Below are 19294 nucleotides of genomic sequence, written 5' to 3'. Positions count from 1 at the left end.
GGGGAGGCGCATAGCTGAGGGGTGACCTCACCTGAGAGGCCAGGCGCTTCAACCCTGTCAGAGAGCAGACACATAATATATACTACTACAGGCCTGCATTCTCTCTCTCTCTCTCTCTCTCTCTCTCTCTCTCTCTCTCTCTCTCTCTCTCTCTCTCTCTCTCTCTCTCTCTCTCTCTCTCTCTCTCTCTCTCTCTCTCTCTCTCTCTCCCTTCCTCCCTTCCTCCCTCCCTCAATTCAAATCAAGGGGCTTTATTGGCATGGGAAACATATGTTTACATTGCCAAATCAAGTGAAATGGACAAACAAAAGTGAAATAAACAATAAAAATGAACAGTAAATATTACACTCACACAAGTTCCAAAAGAATAAAGACATTTCAAATGTCATATTATGTCTATATACAGTGTTGTAACGATGTGCAAATAGTTCAAGTAAAAAAGAGAAAATAAATCAACGTAAATATGGGTTGTATTTACAATGGTGTTTGTTCTTCACTGGTTGCCCTTTTCTTGCGGCAATAGGTCACAAATCTTGCTGCTGTGATGGCACATTGTGTTATGTCACCCAATAGATATGGGAGTTTATCAAAATTGGATTTGTTTTCGAATTCTTTGTGGGTTTATGTAATCTGAGGGAAATGTGTGTCTCTAATGTGGTCATATATTTGGCAGCAGGTTAGGAAGTGCAGCTCAGTTTCCACCTCATTTTGTGGGCAGTGTGCACATAGCCTGTCTTCTCTTGAGAGCCAGGTCTGCCTACCTTTCTCAATAGCAAGGCTATGCTCACAGAGTCTGTACATAGTCAAAGCTTTCCTTCAGGTATTCTGCCACTGTGTACTCTCTGTTTAGGGCCAAATAGCATTCTAGTTTGCTCAGTTTTTTTTGTTAATTCTTTCCAATTTGGTTGGGTCTAATTGTGTTGCTGTCCTGGGGCTCTGTGGGATCTTTTTGTGTTTGTGAACAGCCCCAGCTTGCTTAGGGGACTCTTCTCCAGGTTCATCTCTCTGTAGGTGATGGCTTTGTTAAGCCAGGTTTGGGAATCTCTTCCTTTTAGGCAGTTGCAGAATTTAACAGCTCTTTTCTGGATTTTGATAATTAGCAGGTATGGGCCTAATTTCGTTCTGCATGAATTATTTGGTGTTTTACGTTGTACACAGAGGATATTCTTGCAGAATTCTGCATGCAAGGTCTCAATTTTGGTAATTGTCCCATTTTGTGAATTTTGGATTGGTGAGAGGACCCCAGACCTCACAACCATATAGGGCAATGGGTTTTTATAACTGATTCAAGTATTTTTAACCAGATTCTAATTGGTATGTCAAATGTTATGTTCCTTTTGACGGCATAGAAGGCCCTTCTCCTTCTGACATGCCTAGTTGAACAAAGGATAAATTCAAATTAAATAAACTATTCTTGCCTTGTCTCTCAGATCGTTCAAAGCTTTGTGGAAGTTACCTGTGGCGCTGATGTCTAGATAGTAATAGTATTTGTGGTCCTTGCAACTGGACCTTTTTTAGAACACAACTATTTTTGTCCTACTGAGATTTACTGTCAGGGCCCAGGCCTGACAGAATCTGTGCAGTCTCTCTCTCTCTCTCCCTCCTTTCTCTCTCTCCTGCACACACATACTCACACCCTGGTGAAGGGTGCTTCCAGAACACACCCTAGTATCAGGCTGCCAGTGTGTTAGCTCATCCCAGCTGGGTTAGGAAGCACAGTCCAAAGCAGTCATGCTGAAACAGGAAAGGACCTTCCCCAAAGTTGGAAGCACAGAAGCGTCTAGAATGTCATTGCATGCTGTAGTGTTAAGATTTCCCTTCACTGAGACTAAGGGGCCTAGCCCGAACCATGAAAAACAGCCCCAGACCATTATTTATCCTCCGCCAAACTTTACAGTTGTCCTGGTATTTGCCAAACCCACATTTGTCCGTCAGATTGGCAGATGGTGAAGCGTCATTCATCACTCCAAAGAACTGCTCCAGCGTCCAATGGCGGCAAACTTTACATTTCATGAAGCTCCCGATGAACAGTTATTGTGCTGACGTTGCTTCCAGAGGCATTTTGGAACTCTGTAGTGAGTGTTGCAACCGAGGACAGACGATTTGTACGCTCTTCAGCACTCTGTGGTCCCATTCTGCGAGCTTGTGTGGCCTACCACTTCGTGACTGAGCCGTTGTTGCTCCTAAACGTTTCCACTTCACAATAACAGCACTTACAGTTGACCGGGGCTGCTCTAGTAGGGCAGAAATGTGACGAACTGACTGGATGGAAATCCTATGCCGGTGCCACATTGAAAGTCACTGAGCTCTTCAGCAAGGCCATTCTACTGCCAATGCTTGTCTATGGAGATTGCATGGCTGCGTGCGCAATTTTACATATAGTGTATGATCACGTAGCTTGGAACTTCATACAAATCATGTGCAGATTTCTTTGAGAGATATGTGTAAAGATAAATATTTTTCAGCCAAGCCTGCATATCGTTATTCATAATTGAACCTCAACATGGCTGTGAGCTTAATAGATCAGAATAGATGAAAAGACTACAGTAGGCATTGGATGCCTGAGAATGATTCCCTCTGCTGATTTGCCTATGGCAGTGTTTTCCTTGGAGGATAGATAATGCTGTGTAGCACGGTAATGACCAAAACACAGCACACAGCCTTCAAGGGTAGGAAACATTCCAGTGAGTAGTAAATTCACGAGACAACTAAACATGATAATGTCCTGGGAAAGGCTGTACTTATCGGTTCAATAAGCAGACAGTAAAGCATACCAGCCATAGCTCATACTGCGCACGTGTTTTTAAAGTACATTTTGAGAAGATATTCTCTTCCTGAAGAATGACCTAGCCATGTAAGGTATGGGCAGCTGTGCACATTACACTTCACTCACAAAATAACATCTTCATTATAGAACACCTTTCTATAGCTGAAAACCTCTGCTTAAATACTACGAGGAAATACATCGCCGTGCAACAATGTACTGTGTAATCAACCATGCCTATAACCCTGCTTATAAACGTGAATGAGCCTACCATTTCTAGCAATGGATATACTGTACATAGTGACCAATAACAACCGCCTAGACACACAATCGAGAGAGCTGAGACAGAATGTTGCCTTTGGGATACTCATCTCAATACTCTGTTAGCCTGAACAAACTCAGTGTGGGTATTTCAGGCCACAGGAAAGCATCCAACAGCAAATTCTCTTAAGCCAATTTAGAGAGAGAAATAGTTTCAGTAAAAAGTCAAATGAATACCCCCCCGCCTCCCCAAACAACCCCCTCCGAATCTCACCTCCCCCTTCTCTCACTAAAAGCCACATCCAACAAAAACTGCCTGCCACCGCACCCAAGCAGAGGAAATGCCAGAGCCGTCTGAAGTGAAGCGTAACAGCACAACAGTTCACATCCAGCCAGGGGCACCAGACAGGCCAGAGAGAAGCTCCTAATGACAGGAAGTTGTAAGAATAATAGATGCATGGGGATATAGGGATGTCTTGCCCTCTGTCCTATAGCCTTGGCGATGAACCAGTGGAGGGGGAGGCAGGGGGTGGCTGGGGTGGTAGGCGCGGGGGGGTTGTAGGTGGGCTCCCGTGGAGGTTTAGCCTTTTAAGGAGCGATGCAGTGAAATCGACTGCAGAGGTGGCACAGGTGGATAGGAGTTTGTGGTAGCACTACTGTACATACAGTAGTAAAGACTGTGTAGAGAGTGCCTTGTCAGATTAAAGGGATTGACAAGGCCGGTTCCAGGCATAAGTGACATTGTCACGCCCTGACCATAGGGAGCCTTGTTATTCTCTATTTTGGTTAGGTCGGGGTGTGACTAGGGTGGGTAATCTAGTGTGTTTATTTCTATGTTGGCCTGGTATGTTTCCCAATCAGAGGGAGCTGTTTATCGTTGTCTCTGATGGGGGATCATATTTAGGCAGCCATTTCCCCACTGTGTTTTGTGGGATCTTGTTTATGTGTATTTGCCTGTGAGCTATTCATTGACTTCAAGTTTAGTTTGTTCTTTATTGTTTTTGTACATTTCATTCATTTAACATGAGGAACCCATATCACACTGTGCTTTTATTTTTTATTTTTTTGAATTTTACCCCTTTTTCTCCCCAATTTCGTGGTATCCAATTGTTGTAGTAGCTACTATCTTGTCTCATCGCTTCAACTCCCGTACGGGCTCGGGAGAGACGAAGGTTGAAAGTCATGCGTCCTCCGATACACAACCCAACCAGCTGTACTGCTTCTTAACACAGCGTGCATCCAACCCGGAAGCCAGCCGCACCAATTTGTCGGAGGGTACACCGTGCACCTAGCAACCCTGGTTAGCGCACACTGCGCCTGGCCCGCCACAGGAGTCGCTGGTGCGCGATGAGTCAAGGACATCCCTACTGACCAAGCCCTCCCTAACCCGGACGACGCTAGGCAAATTGTGCGTCGCCCCACGGACCTCCCGGTCGCGGCCGGTTACGACAGAGCCTGGGCGCGAACCCAGGGACTCTGATGGCACAGCTGGCGCTGCAGTACAGCACCCTTAACCACTACGCCACCCGGGAGGCCCCACGCTGTGCTTTGGTCCGAATGTTCTTACGACGATCATGACAGAAGATCCCACCACACCACGACCAAGCAGCGTGCCCAGGAGGAGAAGGTATCCTGGACTTGGGAGGAGATCCTGGAAGGGAAGGGATCCTGGACATGGGAGGACATCCTGGCAGGACAGGATCGCCTTCCTTGGCGGCAGACGCAAGGAGAGAAGGGAGGACAGGGACCATGCCGGGGTTTGCGGCCACAAAGAAAGCCCAAAAAACGGCCCGACAAGATTTTGGAGGGGGGGCACAAGGGGTGGTCGGCAGAGCCGAGGAGTGAACCAGTCTGGGAGAAGAGGGAGAAACTGGAGGAGAGTGAACGGAGAGAGTCAGAGACCATCAGTGAGTGGATGGATATATTGGAGGAGAGAGAACGGAAAGAGTTCTTGAGTTGGTGGAAGATGCACGACATTTTCCCTAAGGAGAGTGTTATCAGTTTAATGCCACCTGAGTCAGCTCTGAGTCAGCTCTCCGTACTCCTCCTGAGGAGCATGCTATGAGTCTGGTGAAATATGTGCCGGCTCCACGCATCAGGTCTCCAGTACGCCTCCACAGCCCAGTACGTCCTGTGCCAGCTCTCCAAACTCGCCGCGTGAAGTGTGTCATCGTTCCGGTACCATTTGTGCCGGCTCTACGCACCAGGTCTCCAGTGCGCCTCCACAGCCCAGCACGTCCTGTGCCAGCTCCTCGCACTCGCCGTGCGAAGTGTGTCATCGTTCCGGTACAATTGATGCCGGCTATATGCACCATGTCTCCAGTGCGCCTTCACAGTCCAGTATGTCCTGTGCCAGCTCCTCGTACTTGCCTTGCGAAGTGTGTCATCGTTCCGGTACAATTGATGCCGGTTATACGCACCAGGTCTCCAGTACGCCTCCACAGCCCAGTACGTCCTGTGCCAGCTCCACGCACTAGGACTCCCGTGCGCCTTCGCAGTCCGGTACCACCTGTGCCGGCTCCACGCATCAGGCCTCCAGTGTGCCTCTCCAGTTCGGTATGTCCTGTGCCAGCTCCACTCACTTGTCCTGAAGTGTGTGTCACCAGTTCAGTGCCACCTATACCGGCTCCACGCACTAGGTCCAGAGATTCCGGTGACGGTTCACAGTCCGGAACCTCCTACAACGGTCCACAGTCCGGAACCTCCTGCGACGGTACATAGTCCGGAACCTCCTGCGATGTTACACAGTCCGGGAACCTCCTGCGACGGTACACAGTCCGGAACCTCCAGTGGCCGTCTACAGTCCGGAACCTCCAGCGATGGTCCACGGTTCAGAGCTTCCAGGCAAGGCGTCCAGTCCTGCTCCAGGGCAGGAGCCTTCCTCTGCGCCGGTGTCCAGTCCAAACACGGCATCCAGTCCTGCTCCATGGCCGGAGTCTTCTTCTGCGCCGTTGCTCAGACCAGATATTGTGTCCTGTCCCGCTCCATGGCAGGAGCCTTCCTCTGCACCGATGTCCAGGCCAGGGCTGGTGTCCAGTCCCGCTCCATGGCAGGAGCCTTCCTTGACACAGAGGTCCAGGCCAGGCACAGTGTTCAGCCCAGGTCCATGGCTGGATCTGCGGGATGAGCGGGTTCTTCACCACGCACCAGAGCCGTCACCAAAGCTGGTGGATCCGCGAGCTGAGCGGGTTCTCCATTCCGCACCAGAGCCACCCCCGATGCTGGCGGATTCCGCGAGCTGAGTGGGTACTTCGCCCCGCACCGGAGCCGCCACAGACGCTAGATGCCCATACGGACCCACCTATAGTGTCAGGTTTTGCGGTCAGAGTCCGCAACTTGGGGGGTGGGGGGGAACCCATATCACGCTGCGCTTTGGTCCGAATGTTCTTACGATGATCGTGACAGACATAAATGTCTAGAGTTTAAATTAACTTTAAGACTGCAAAAATATCTCTCCACCCCATGTCAAAATGGGTAGAATTGCAGGAAATTATCTGTAAAACTGGAGAAAATAAATAATCTCTGCCCCATGGCAAAATGAGTAGAAATGCCTGACATTTGTTCAACGTTTTCTCTCCATCCCATGGCATAGTGTGTAGAATTGCAGAAAACATTCTTCAATTGTCCAATGTAGCTGTATTTATTTCAATATCAAATACATTTTTGGTAACAATTCCTGACTGTGATTGTTTTCAATTAAAATTGTAAAAAATATATGCTCTTATTGGCAGAGAGGTTTGGAACTCTCTTTCTTATTGGTCAGATAACTAATTTATTGCAAGGGGATATCACCATGGAAAGCCAAAACTCCATCCCACCAAAACTGGTAGAGATTTCAGGTGGTCTCATGTTAGTAATTTCACAGTATTATTTCAGCCTCAGTGTGGAAATATAAGAAATATAAAACACAAAGAAAAATCACGTTTTTGCCGGCACTGGGCCTTCAAAACTGCAACAGTTTATCTACTCCCCATGGCAAATTTATAGAATTGCAGGAAATTAACATTAAAACTTAAATTCTTCTCTTCACCGTCAAGAGGGGGGCCATTAAAATGTTTTGCCGCGAGGTCGGGGGCCCTCCAACCAAATTGCGCTTAGGGTCCCCAATAGCCTGGTGATTGTACAAAAAAAAGAGGAAGATGGAGAAAGCATGGTTCCGTATTTTTTATTTTAAGGTGGTTATGGTTTGATATGCCAGAGTCTGATGAGCAGATATTCACTGGAGCTTAGTCACTCTCTGTCTGTCCACTGAATCTCTGAAGATCTAAGGGGAAACTCTGGATTGGCACACCAAAAACAAAAATACCATCTATCAAATGACACATCTGCACTGAATTATCACAAATTTACAATGAAGAAAATACTGAGAAACTTTCCTAAACGTAAGGTCTATGCATACCCCCTCCCCTACACTCAAATAACAGAGAACTGATTCTGAAAGTGTGTGTGTGTGTGTGTGTGTGTGTGTGTGTGTGTGTGTGTGTGTGTGTGTGTGTGTGTGTGTGTGTGTGTGTGTGTGTGTGTGTGTGTGTGTGTGTGTGTGTGTGTGTGTGTGTGTGTGTGTGTGTGTGTGTGTGTGTGTGTGCGTGTGTATGGCACTGGGCATGTATTGTCCAGACCCCCAGCTGTTCTCAAACACAGAAAAGAGCCCCTGTACTTTAAAAATAAATGTTTTACATGCTGGCTACCTCAGACAAGGTTCCCAAGAAATTGTTCCCTCTGCTTCTTCAAGGGTCTTGATGGAGATGGCCCTCACTGTAAATGGCTTCTCTGGCAGCTGCCAAGGGCTGCTTGGGGCCTACTCAAATGGCTGGGGGGACAAAGAGAGAGTGACAGCTCCATACCTGCCCCCACACCCCCACCCCCATGCCTCCTCTGAACCTAAGCAGCATCACAACCTCTCCTTCACTGGCACTCCTCACACAGACGTTTTCCCCATCCCTCCGAATGCCTACATAAAGTGGTGTGTTTTCCTGCGGCTTTTCATGAACCTGACATAAACCATGCCAGACAGATACACATCATCAAATCAAATGTATTTATATAGCCCTTCTTACATCAGCTGATATCTCAAAGTGCTGTACAGAAACCCAGCCTAAAACCCCAAACAGCAAGCAATGCAGGTGTAGAAGCACGGTGGCTAGGAAAAACTCCCTAGAAAGGCCAAAACCTAGGAAGAAACCTAGAGAGGAACCAGGCTATGAGGGGTGGCCAGTCCTCTTCTGTCTGTGCCGGGTGGAGATTATAACAGAACATGGCCAAGATGTTCCAATGTTCATAAATGACCAGCATGGTCAAATAATAATAATCACAGTAGTTGTCAAGGGTGCAACAAGTCAACACCTCAGGAGTAAATGTCAGTTGGCTTTTCATAGCCGATCATTCAGAGTATCTTTACCGCTCCTGCTGTCTCTAGAGAGTTGAAAACAGCAGGTCTGTGACAGGTAGCACGTCCGGTGAACAGGTCCATAACCGCAGGCAGAACAGTTGAAACTGGAGCAGCAGCACGGCCAGGTGGACTGGGGACAGCAAGGAGTCATCATGCCAGGTAGTCCTGAGGTATGGCCCTAGGGCTCAGGTCCTCCAAGAGAGAGTGAAATAAATAAAGAGAGAAAGAGAGAATTAGAGAGAGCTTACTTAAATTCACACAGGACACCGGATAAGACAGGAGAAGTACTCCAGATATAGCAGACTGACCCTAGCCCCCGACACAAACTACTGCAGCATAAATACTGGAGGCTGAGACAGGAGGGGTCAGGAGACACTGTGGCCCCATTCGATGATACCCCCAGACAGGGCCAAACAGGCAGGATATAACCCCACCCACTTTGCCAAAGCACAGCCCCCACACCACTAGAGGGATATCTTCAACCACCAACTTACTATCCTGAGACAAGGCCGAGTATAGCCCACAAAGATCTCTGCCACGGCACAACCCAGGGGGGGGCGCCAACCCAGACAGGAAGACCACGTCAGTGACTCAACCCAATCAAGTGACGCACCCCTCCTAAGGACGGCATGGAAGAGCACTAGTAAGCCAGTGACTCAGTCCCTGTAATAGGGTTAGAGGCAGAGAATCCCAGTGGAGAGAGGGGAACCGGCCAGGCAGAGACAGCAAGGGCGGTTCGTTGCTCCAGAGCCTTTCCGTTCACCTTCACACTCCTGGGCCAGACTACACTCAATCATATGACCTACTGAAGAGATGAGTCTTCAGTAAAGACTTAAACCATCAAGATTAATTGTCAGATTCAACAGAAGATCTCTTTGTTTCTTGGGACCTAGAACAAGCATCTCTGTTTTATCCTTATGTTTGAAACACAGGCTTCTAGCGAGGGAAATTTTGGGGCTTCACCATGTTTCATTGAAATGTACAGCTGTGTGTCATCCGCATAGCAGTGAAAGTTAACATTATGTTTTCGGATGACATCCCCAAGAGGTAAAATATATAGTGAAAACAATAGTGGTCCTAAAACGGAACTCTGAGGAACACCGAAATGTACAGTTGATTTGTCAGAGGATAAACTATTCACAGAGACAAACTGATATCTTTCCGACAGATAAGATCTAAACCAGGCCAGAACTTGTCCGTGTAGACCAATTTGGGTTTCCAGTCTCTCAAAAGAATGTGGTGATTGATGGTATCAAAAGCAGCACTAAGGTCTAGGAGCACGAGGACAGATGCAGAGCCTCGGTCTGACGCCATTAAAAGGTAATTTACCACCTTCACAAGTGCAGTCTCAGTGCTATAATGGGGTCTAAAACCAGACTGAAGCATTTCGTATACATTATTTGTCTTCAGGAAGGCAGTGAGTTGCTGTGCAACAGCCTTTTCTAAAATTTTAGAGAGGAATGGAAGATTCGATATAGGCCGATAGTTTTTTAGATTTTATGGGTCAAGGTTTGGCTTTTTCAAGAGAGGCTTTTATTACTGCCACTTTTAATGAGTTTGGTACACATCCGGTGGATAGAGAGCCATTTATTATGTTCAACATAGGAGGGCCAAGCAGAGGAAGCAGCTCTTTCAGTAGTTTAGTTGGAATAGGGTCCAGTATGCAGCTTGAACGTTTAGAGGCCATGATTATTTTCATCATTGTGTCAAGAGATATAGTACTAAAACACTTGAGTGTCTCTCTTGATCCTATGTCCTGGCAGAGTTGTGCAGACTCAGGACAACTGAGCTTTGGATGATCTTCGATACTGCAAGGAACTGTCTTTCCAAGTTAGTCGGAAGACTTCCAGTTTGGTGTGGCGCCATTTCCGTTCCAATTTTCTGGAAGCTCGCTTTAGAGCTCGGGTATTTTCTGTATACTAGGGAGCTACTTTCTATGACAAATGTTTTTAGTTTTTAGGGGCGTGACTGCATCTAGGGTATTGCGCAAGGTTAAATTGACTTCCTTGGTTAGGTGGTTAACTGATTTTTGTCCTCTCACGTCCTTGGGTAGGCAGAATGAGTCTGGAAAGGCATCAAGAAATCTTTGGGTTGTCTGAGAATATATAGCACGACTTTTGATGCTCCTTGGTTGGGGTCTGAGCTGATTATTAGTTGCGATTGCAAACGTAATAAAATGGTGGTCCGATTATGAGGAAAACATTAAGATCCACAATATTTATTCCATAGGACAAAACTAGGTCCAGAGTATGGCTGTGACAGTGAGTAGGTCCAGAGACATATGTTGGACAAAACCCACTGAGTCGATGATGGCTCCGAAAGCCTTTAGGAGTGGGTCTGTGGACTTTTCCATGTGAATATTAAAGTCACCAAAAATGTGAATATTATCTGCTATGACTACAAGGTCCGATAGGAATTCAGGGAACTCAGTGAGGAACGCTGTATATGGCCCAGGAAGCCTGTAAACAGTAGCTATAAAAAGTGATTGAGTAGGCTGCATAGATTTCATGGCTAGAAGCTCAAAAGACGAAAATGTCTGTTTTTTTGTTGTAAATTGACACTTGCTATCGTAAATGTTAGCAACACCTCCGCCTTTGCGGGATGCACGTGGGATATGGTCACTAGTGTATCCAGGAGGTGAGGCCTCATTTAACACATTAAATTCATCAGGCTTAAGCCATGTTTCAGTCAGGCCAATCACATCAATTTATGATCAGTGATTAGTTCATTGACTATGACTGCCTTGGAAGTGGGGGATCTAACATTAAGTAGCCCTATTTTGAGATGTGAGGTATCAAAATCTCTTTCAATAATGACAGGAATGGAGGAGGTCTTTACATTTACATTTACATTTAAGTCATTTAGCAGACGCTCATTCTCGTGAGATTGCTATGGCGAACACCGCCATGTTTTGTTTTGCCCAACCTAGGTCGAGGCACAAACACGGTCTCAATGGGGATAGCTGATGGGGACATCATCAGCTGTCTTGTGTAGCCGTTGTTTTCTGGATAATGTTAGCTCACAGAAAGTGAGAGATGATGTACATGAATGGCTCTCAAAATAGTTAATTGTGGTTGTATGCACATCACTTGAAGATACTTTATGGAAGATTTTCATACATTCTAGCCAGTAGTTCTGAAAGTAAAGCTCAAGAACCAAAACTGGTCCCCGAAAATGTCCTACTACATCATATATGTGCAGATATGTGCAGTACATCATTGCTCTCTCTCGCTTTGTCTGCTGTGTCACTCAGCCATTGGGCCCGCTATGCAACCTCAATGGATAATGCTGGTCAGGCCTGGCCCAGCCTTCTTCTTTCACTGTGCAAGTCGTCCAATGTGCATGTGCATCTTGTCACTCAAATGGCCAGGGGCTGAGGCTCATTGGCTGGAACTCAAATTGCTAGGTGCTGGCCCAGAAGGCCAAGTTCATGCAAAACTTCCAGAAAACAGTCACTTTCAAGCTAAATATTTCGTGGCGAGTTGAGGTAAGACAGTAATTCTGCTCATATATAATGCAAGTATGAACTACACATTGACACAAAACGTGAGGTAAAAAAATGACTTACCCCTAGTCAGCAAAGTTCAGAATGTCTCTTTAAGGCAAGTTAATGCTAGAACCCTTAGTTACTTCCAATTTTGGACCTATCAATTAATGATACAGTATATACCGATTGATTCTTGAAGAATAGAACCTAGAAATGCCTCATGAACTTAGTCCAACTCTTGTACCCCACCAGAAATATAATCTTGTTTTACTCCAATGTTCGTAAACAATGTGAACATAAACAAACCCTGTATAGCTTCAAAACATGGATGGTCAGTCCTTGCATCCATAGCTCTGTCTATTAATTTGAGAGTGATTACATTTCTCCAAGCCAATCCCTTTGCTTTTATACCAAAACAGAGGTGTGGTGTCAGCTTTGCTATTCTTTCACTTAAGGATTCTAGCTTTAATTATAAAAAATATATATTTTCCACAATTCCACCTTATTATTAAAGTGAGGAATGGAGGTGAAGAGAATGGTGTGTGAAGTTGAAGTTTGGACCAGGACCAGCTAGAATGTAACTCAGCTTCCCCCCCATTCGTCAGGAGGAGGTGGGGCTTTGAGTGAAAACGTATTTCCATCTCACTGCAGAAAGTCTGCAACAGCCTCAACCACCCAGTGTGTGTGTTTGCAGCCTGCATAGCTTGCTGGCGGACTGTCACCTTCTTCTCCACTTGAAACTTGCATTACTTTGCATGAGATAAGCCTACTTACTAATCGTTCTCCCGGCCGTGAAAGCGCGTCAGTGTGGCCGTGTTCAGTTTCTAGTACGTTTCTAGTGCGACTTGCGAAGTGAAGAAATCTTCGGAAGTGGATTGTAGAAAACTTCACCATCACGATGCGAGCGATTAACCTCGATACCTATAGCCTGTCACTGCTCACGGCCAAAGAGGACATTCTCAACCCCCGCTCATCAACCAACTGGTAGGCCTAAACATCCTTATTTGCTCTTAAGTGCCTGAATATAGTTGCAAGCTCATGTTGAGTATACCTTTAGTCGCATTTTAAACTCCCATAAGGAAGTTTCTAAATACTTATTTGATAGTTCGTTACATAAATATCCGGTTTCATTCAGAGCTACGTAAACGGTCCCAGCATTTGGATCTTGTTTTCTCGTTTACAAGAAGAAAGGGTGTTGTGTAATTCAAACTTGATTGAATTGGTTCCAGGAGTGGAAATATTATGGAGGTCGTCAAAGGATAACATAAAACGGTGCTCTAGGTCTAGATATAGGCTAGGCATAGATAGAGGAAGTGATAGTGATAGTATCAGTGATAGTCAGGGCAACTCAGGTGGCACAGTTACGCCTCGATCACACCGATAGTGTTTTGTGCACCCTGGTACACCAGAAGAACATGCATTTCCAATGGAACGGAACGCTTTCCGTGCAACATTGCAGTGCAGAGGCAGTTCTGTGTGGCGCATACTTTGGATTTATCGAACGTAGGCTATGCATCACATTGTATGTGTTGACAGCTTGCCAGAAATATTAACAGAAGGTGAATGTTGAACTTTTGTTGCACACATCCAGGTGATGCTGCGTACCTTTTTGCGCAAATCACTGTAGGTATTATTTAGGCGTTAGTGCAGGTAGTCTGCAGAGTGTCCTTACCATACAACCAACGGAGGTTAGTGCGCGTGCCAAACTGTTGGCTACCTGTGTGGCGTGCACGTCTTGCTTTTAGCACCTGGCCTGCGCTTTTTCCGGCCTCGCGTGGAGTGACTCGGCTATTCTCCCCAGGGCTCTTTGACTTTATTCTTTGTGCTCAGCGCACAGCTCGGGTGTCTGCCTACATGGCGATCTTTGAGATGGACTGTAATTCAGCACAGAGAGGTACTAAACAGTACACGCACCCACAGACATAGAGACACACACGAACAGCATTGACGCATAGAATACCATGCATTGTAATGGAAAATAAATAGCCTATTTATTTCCCCTCCTGAATTCTATTAGCGGGCAAATATTTGCAAATCCACTTTAATGGACCCATTTTTCCCTTTGAACCCAAAGCTCCGAGAAGTTCGAGGGCTGAGGGTGGTGCAGCACCCCCTGAAAAATCGAAAAAACCCCATAAAAGTATTGCACTGGGCCTTTACTAGTCTTGTATTAGCGACCGATATAAGCGTCTGCAGACAAAAAATAATCTGCATCCCCACATGTTTGAACCCTGTGGCGGATAGCTCATAGACACATATTTAGGACACCTTCAATTATGCCCAATTAGTGCCATGTTCCTTTGATGAACTTCTGAATGTGGGTGATCTCTCTGTTCAGTTGACTGTGATCCCACACAATTATAGATAATAGAGATATGTTGCCATGGTGATGTCATAATGATCTGTGGGCTCTGCTTTGTGGTTTACCACCCATCTATCACCCATCCGAGGTTGTGTGGCTGTGTTTTTCAACAAACTGTTATAGGTCGTATGATGTTGAACGTCATAGAAAATACGTTGCTGATTCATGAATGCATAATAACTGCTCTATTGACTCAGAAACCTCTTGACACACTCAACCAGAGTAAGTATGCTTTCTCAAACAGTGAACTAAGAAAGTCTCCCTCCGACAAAGAGAAGGTTGACAGAGAAATGTACGCGTGCAGGAGTACATTGTGTCATTGCCAAGTACCTCAACTCCATGATGATTTCATCCACAGAGTTGAGCACAGACTAGAGTTTTTGAAATGAGGCTTGGCAGCTCCGTCGTCATGGTGACTTAGCCAAACAGCGTTTGGCTAGGAAGGGCAGACATACCGTCATTGGCTGCCAAGCTATCCCCACAGGAACTGGGCTGTTACCATCACTATGCTGTGTCCACATACCCTACTGATGACACATGTATTCACAACCCTTGACTTTTTATGTTACAACGTGGGATTAAAATTGGGGTGGCAGGTAGCCTAGTGGTTCGAGTGTTGGACATGTAACCGAAAGGTTGCAAGATCGAATCCCCGAGCTGACAAGGTAAAAATCTGTCGTTCCGCCCCTGAACAAGGCAGTTAACCCACTGTTCCTAGGCCACCATTGAAAATAAGAATTTGTTCTTAAACTGACTTGCCTAGTTAACTAAAGGTACAATAAAACAAAATACAGGCTTCAGCTTTAGTGGATTGTAAGCAGGGCGCAAGCCTAATTGTTTGCTCAATTACTACAAATCTTTGTCTGGCTGGTTTTCACACTCCTCTCTGTTTCTGTTTCTCCAACCTGGTCTGTCTCTCTGTCACTCACTCATTCCTGAGCTGAGCATCAGTGTAAATCAATAGGCCTTAGTGCTCCCTCGGCATTAGTTCTTGTCATCACCAAAATAGAGCATGTTGGGAGCTGAGAGAGACCAGTGAGGCCAAACACTCAGTAGATATCTCTCTCAAGTCAATTCAAGGGGCTTTATTGGCATTGGAAACATATGTTGACATTGCCAATGCAAGTGAAGTAGATCATAAACAAAAGTGAAATGAACAATAAAAATGAACAGTAAATATTCCACTCACAGAAGTTCCAAAAGAATAAAGACATTTCAAATGTCATATGTTGTAGCGATGTGCAAATAGTTAAAGTACAAAAGAGAAAATAAATGTGGGTTGTACAATGTGTGTTTTTTCTTCACTGGTTGCCCTTTTCTTGTGACAGTAGGTCACATTATCAAATCAAATCTAATTTATTTCTAAAGGCCTTCTTACATCAGCTGATATCTCAAAGTGCTGTACAGAAACCCAGCCTAAAACCCCAAACAGCAAGCAATGCAGGTGTAGAAGCGTATATTGATGCCCTGTCTCTAATAACAGACACCGAGAGAGCGGAAACCCACACTGAAAGGCTGAATAACAATGGACTGAATTGAGAAGGGGGCGTAATAATGACATAATCATTCTTGTGTGTGTGTTGTGTGTAGAGAGACCGAGAAGGGGGAGTTTGAGTTGGGGAAAAGGTTGTTTTGTAGCGTGGCCCTCCCACCCCCACCGTGTTGGTCTTGAGGTCCCACTGTGTATTATCTAATGACCTTGTGTTGTGAATGGGGAACCAGCCTCTGTATGGGAAGGCACCTAAGAATAGAGGGGCTGCCTATTAAACAACACAGCTCCGGAGGTCTCTCCTTGTTCCCTTTAATGACTGTGGACTCTAGACTGTTTCGCACACAGCCTCCAAACTGGTGTGTGTTATTTGTGTGTGTCAGTGTCTGAAGCAGTAGTCAAAATGACATGAACATACACCCTACTACTGTAACTTTGTAAACCAGACACTTATTGTAAGTCCAAAGAGACATATATGGTAATGCACAAGGCTGCAAATGGAAATCGTTGTAAGCTGCCTCACGCACACTATTAACTCACATACTTCTTCATTCTGATTGTAACCCTCATAAAAGTACAGCTACAGCTTATTTTAGCAACAGCACACTAAGGGCTGAAAAATTCCCCTTTCTCACTTTTCATGACTCCATAAAATACCTCAGTCAGTAGCCATGCTCCTAATGCTGATCAAAGGCAGACACACTTTAATTTACTTTCCATCCAAAAGGACTGGGCACTGTGTAGACTTGAGGAATGTTTATGCCAGAATTTCACGATCTAAATGTAATTTCTCTGCCGACGTTTTTGGGTGTACTCTTGTCAGGCAGACTGCATATATGGGCAGCAGTGTTGTTGGAATACCAAATAGACAGTGTATTGTTGTACCAATCCAGTATAACCGGGGTTGCAAAGCTACCAGTAATTTACCAAAGTCACCAGCATCTTCAATAATTTAGGTAATTAACAGAAAATCTATGCCAATCTATCGTAACTTTGGGTAATTTATACTTGAATAACTTAAAAAAAAATATTCAGAACATTGACGACAAAGTGCCTTCAGAAAGTATTCACAATCCTTGACTGTTTGTTACAAAGTGGGAATAAAATGTATTTAATTGTCCTTTTCTGTCAATGATCCACAACAATGTCAAAGTGGATGAAGAATTTTCCGATTTAAAAAAATATTTGAAAAATTAAATGCTAATATATCTTGCTTAGATAAGTATTCAACCACCTGAGTCGATACATGTTCGAATCACATTTGGCAGCGATTACAGCTGAGTGTTTTTGGGTAAGTCTCTAAGAGCTTTGCATACCTGGATTGTACAATATTTGCCCATTTATTCTTTGAACATTTTCTTCAAGCTCTTGTTGGTTGTTGATCATTGATTGATAGCCATTTTCAAGTTTTACCATAGATTTTCAAAACTGTAACTAGGCCACTCAGGAACATTCAATGTCGTCTTTATAAGCAACTCCAGTGTATAGTTGTCCTTGTGTTTTAGGTTATTGTCCTGCTGAAAGGTGAGGTTTGTCTCCCAGTGTCTGTTGGAAAGCAGACTGTACCAGTTCTTCCTTTAAGATTTTGCCTGTGCTTAGCTCTATTACTGTAATTTTTATCCAAAAAACTTCTCAGTCCTTGCCAACGACAAGCATATCCATAACACGATGCAGCCACCACCATGCTTGTAAATATTTTTTAAAAAGTGGTACTCTGTGATGTGTTTTGTTGGATTTGCCCCAAACTTAACACTTTGTATTTAGGACAAAAAGTACATTTTATTTTCTATTTTTTTTTGTAGTATTACTTTAGTGCCCTATTACAAACAGGATACATGTTTTGGAATATTTTATTCTGTACAGGCTTCCTTTTTTTCACCCTGTCATTTAGGTTAGTATTTACAATGCTGTTAAGGGCTGATGCCATTTAGTTGATAGGCTGTTGGTCGGTCGAGATTTCTTTAGTCGAGCAGTAGCAAAAAATATATAGAATTTCATGGTGTACAAGACACTTCTCTGATTCGCGCCTGTCTGAGTGGACCAATCCATTGTGGAGGCCGTGGGGATGGCACAGTCCATCACTAAGACGTGCTACTAAAATCGTATATGGTTATATTACGTAAAAACATTAGTGCAACACTCGTAAAAATAATGTTCTTTTTTTATTAATCTTGCTTTCTCTCGCATTGGATCGCGGTTGCTGACCGTGGTTCTGAAATATCAGTGCACTGAATTGCCGTCTTTTCTTAGACCATGACGCTATGTGCATAATAGCAAAGTTAACCAGCATATTGATGTTGAGAAGAATGCGGCGGAGGCAGCAGCCGAGTTAGGAGACAAGAAAACAGCACTTGCCATACTTTTCTAAGAAAAGTGAGGAGAGCGGAAATGGCAATAGGTCTATAATCAATAGCCTAATTGTTAAATGTGCCTGGCTTGATACTGTAAATCATCCATATACTGTATATCTAGAGAAATAAGACAGATCCTGCTTCTGTTTGAGTGCATGATCAATAGCCTACTGATTCTGTGAGCACCAAGCCCCACGCAACCACATGTGGGATAAACAATTTCACAAATTCGTCTGTTTTTAATCTTTGCAATACTGTAATAAAGGCTTTACACTTTTTAAAAATATATTAGAATAGCCTCTCTGGTATTACTTATAAGTTATTTAGTGTTGTTTACTCTCCTCCAAATTGTCAGAAAAATAAAACGTATAATAATAACCCTCCTTTTTCTTGATCTCCTTGTTATTATTACTTATTATTATTATGATGATCATCATTTATAATAAGTAATATTGTTATCATTAGTAGGCTTAGTATAGCAGCCTTGTAGAACCACCATCGTGCTCTAGGCCAAAGAGTACATACTGTTTAGTTTTAATACCGTAACTTAAACCTATATTTCAAAATGTATATAGGCTACTGTATCATTCATTCATGTCATCACACAGCATATGAGTCATTTATGATTTGAAATGCAATTAAGCATTTCCGTTTGAAAATAAAATAAAGCTACCCTTGAATAATTAGCGTAAACAATAAACTGTTCCATGTCGGAAATTGCGTTCACGAATGAATGCAATTTGTTTTTAGTGTTTGCTGTAATAAAGGCTTTGCAATGTTTAGTTCAAAATAAATAATTGTAACAGACTCTCTGGTACGCTTAGCATTTATTTAGTGTTGTGTATATTGTTCCAGATGGTCAGAAATGATATTGTAATCTAACAGCCCCTGTTTGGCACATATATGCACGCTGTAAGAACCAACACTGGAGATGAGAGGGCAGGTACGGAGAGTTGAACATTTTAATTTAGCACAGACATGAACAAGAGAGGAAGAGCATCATAACCAGGTATACAAGACATACAAACATTAATGCAGAAGCGGGGAACAGAGCTGGGGAACAGACAGATATAGGGGAGGTAATAACATGGCGATTTGAGTCCAGGTGAGTGCAATGAATCGCTGATGTGTGTAACGAGGGAAGCAGGTGTGCGTAATGATGGTGGTAGGAGTACGTAATGCAGGGCCTCG

General features: G+C 44.4%; 1 protein-coding gene across 1 annotated transcript in view; it reads left to right on the top strand.

Moving 5' to 3' along the window:
• The first annotated feature begins 12543 nt into the window (after positions 1-12543).
• The window catches only part of LOC124035991 (drebrin-like), a 59596-nt gene continuing 52845 nt past the window's right edge, over positions 12544-19294 (top strand). The window contains exon 1 of the mRNA XM_046350015.1: positions 12544-12885. Coding sequence (XP_046205971.1) covers positions 12800-12885 — 86 coding nt within the window. The 5' untranslated portion in view covers positions 12544-12799. The remainder of the gene's footprint in view (positions 12886-19294) is intronic.

Source organism: Oncorhynchus gorbuscha, linkage group LG05, assembly GCF_021184085.1.
Source record: "Oncorhynchus gorbuscha isolate QuinsamMale2020 ecotype Even-year linkage group LG05, OgorEven_v1.0, whole genome shotgun sequence".
Taxonomy (NCBI): domain Eukaryota; kingdom Metazoa; phylum Chordata; class Actinopteri; order Salmoniformes; family Salmonidae; genus Oncorhynchus; species Oncorhynchus gorbuscha.
This window is presented reverse-complemented; position numbering and strand designations above follow the sequence as displayed.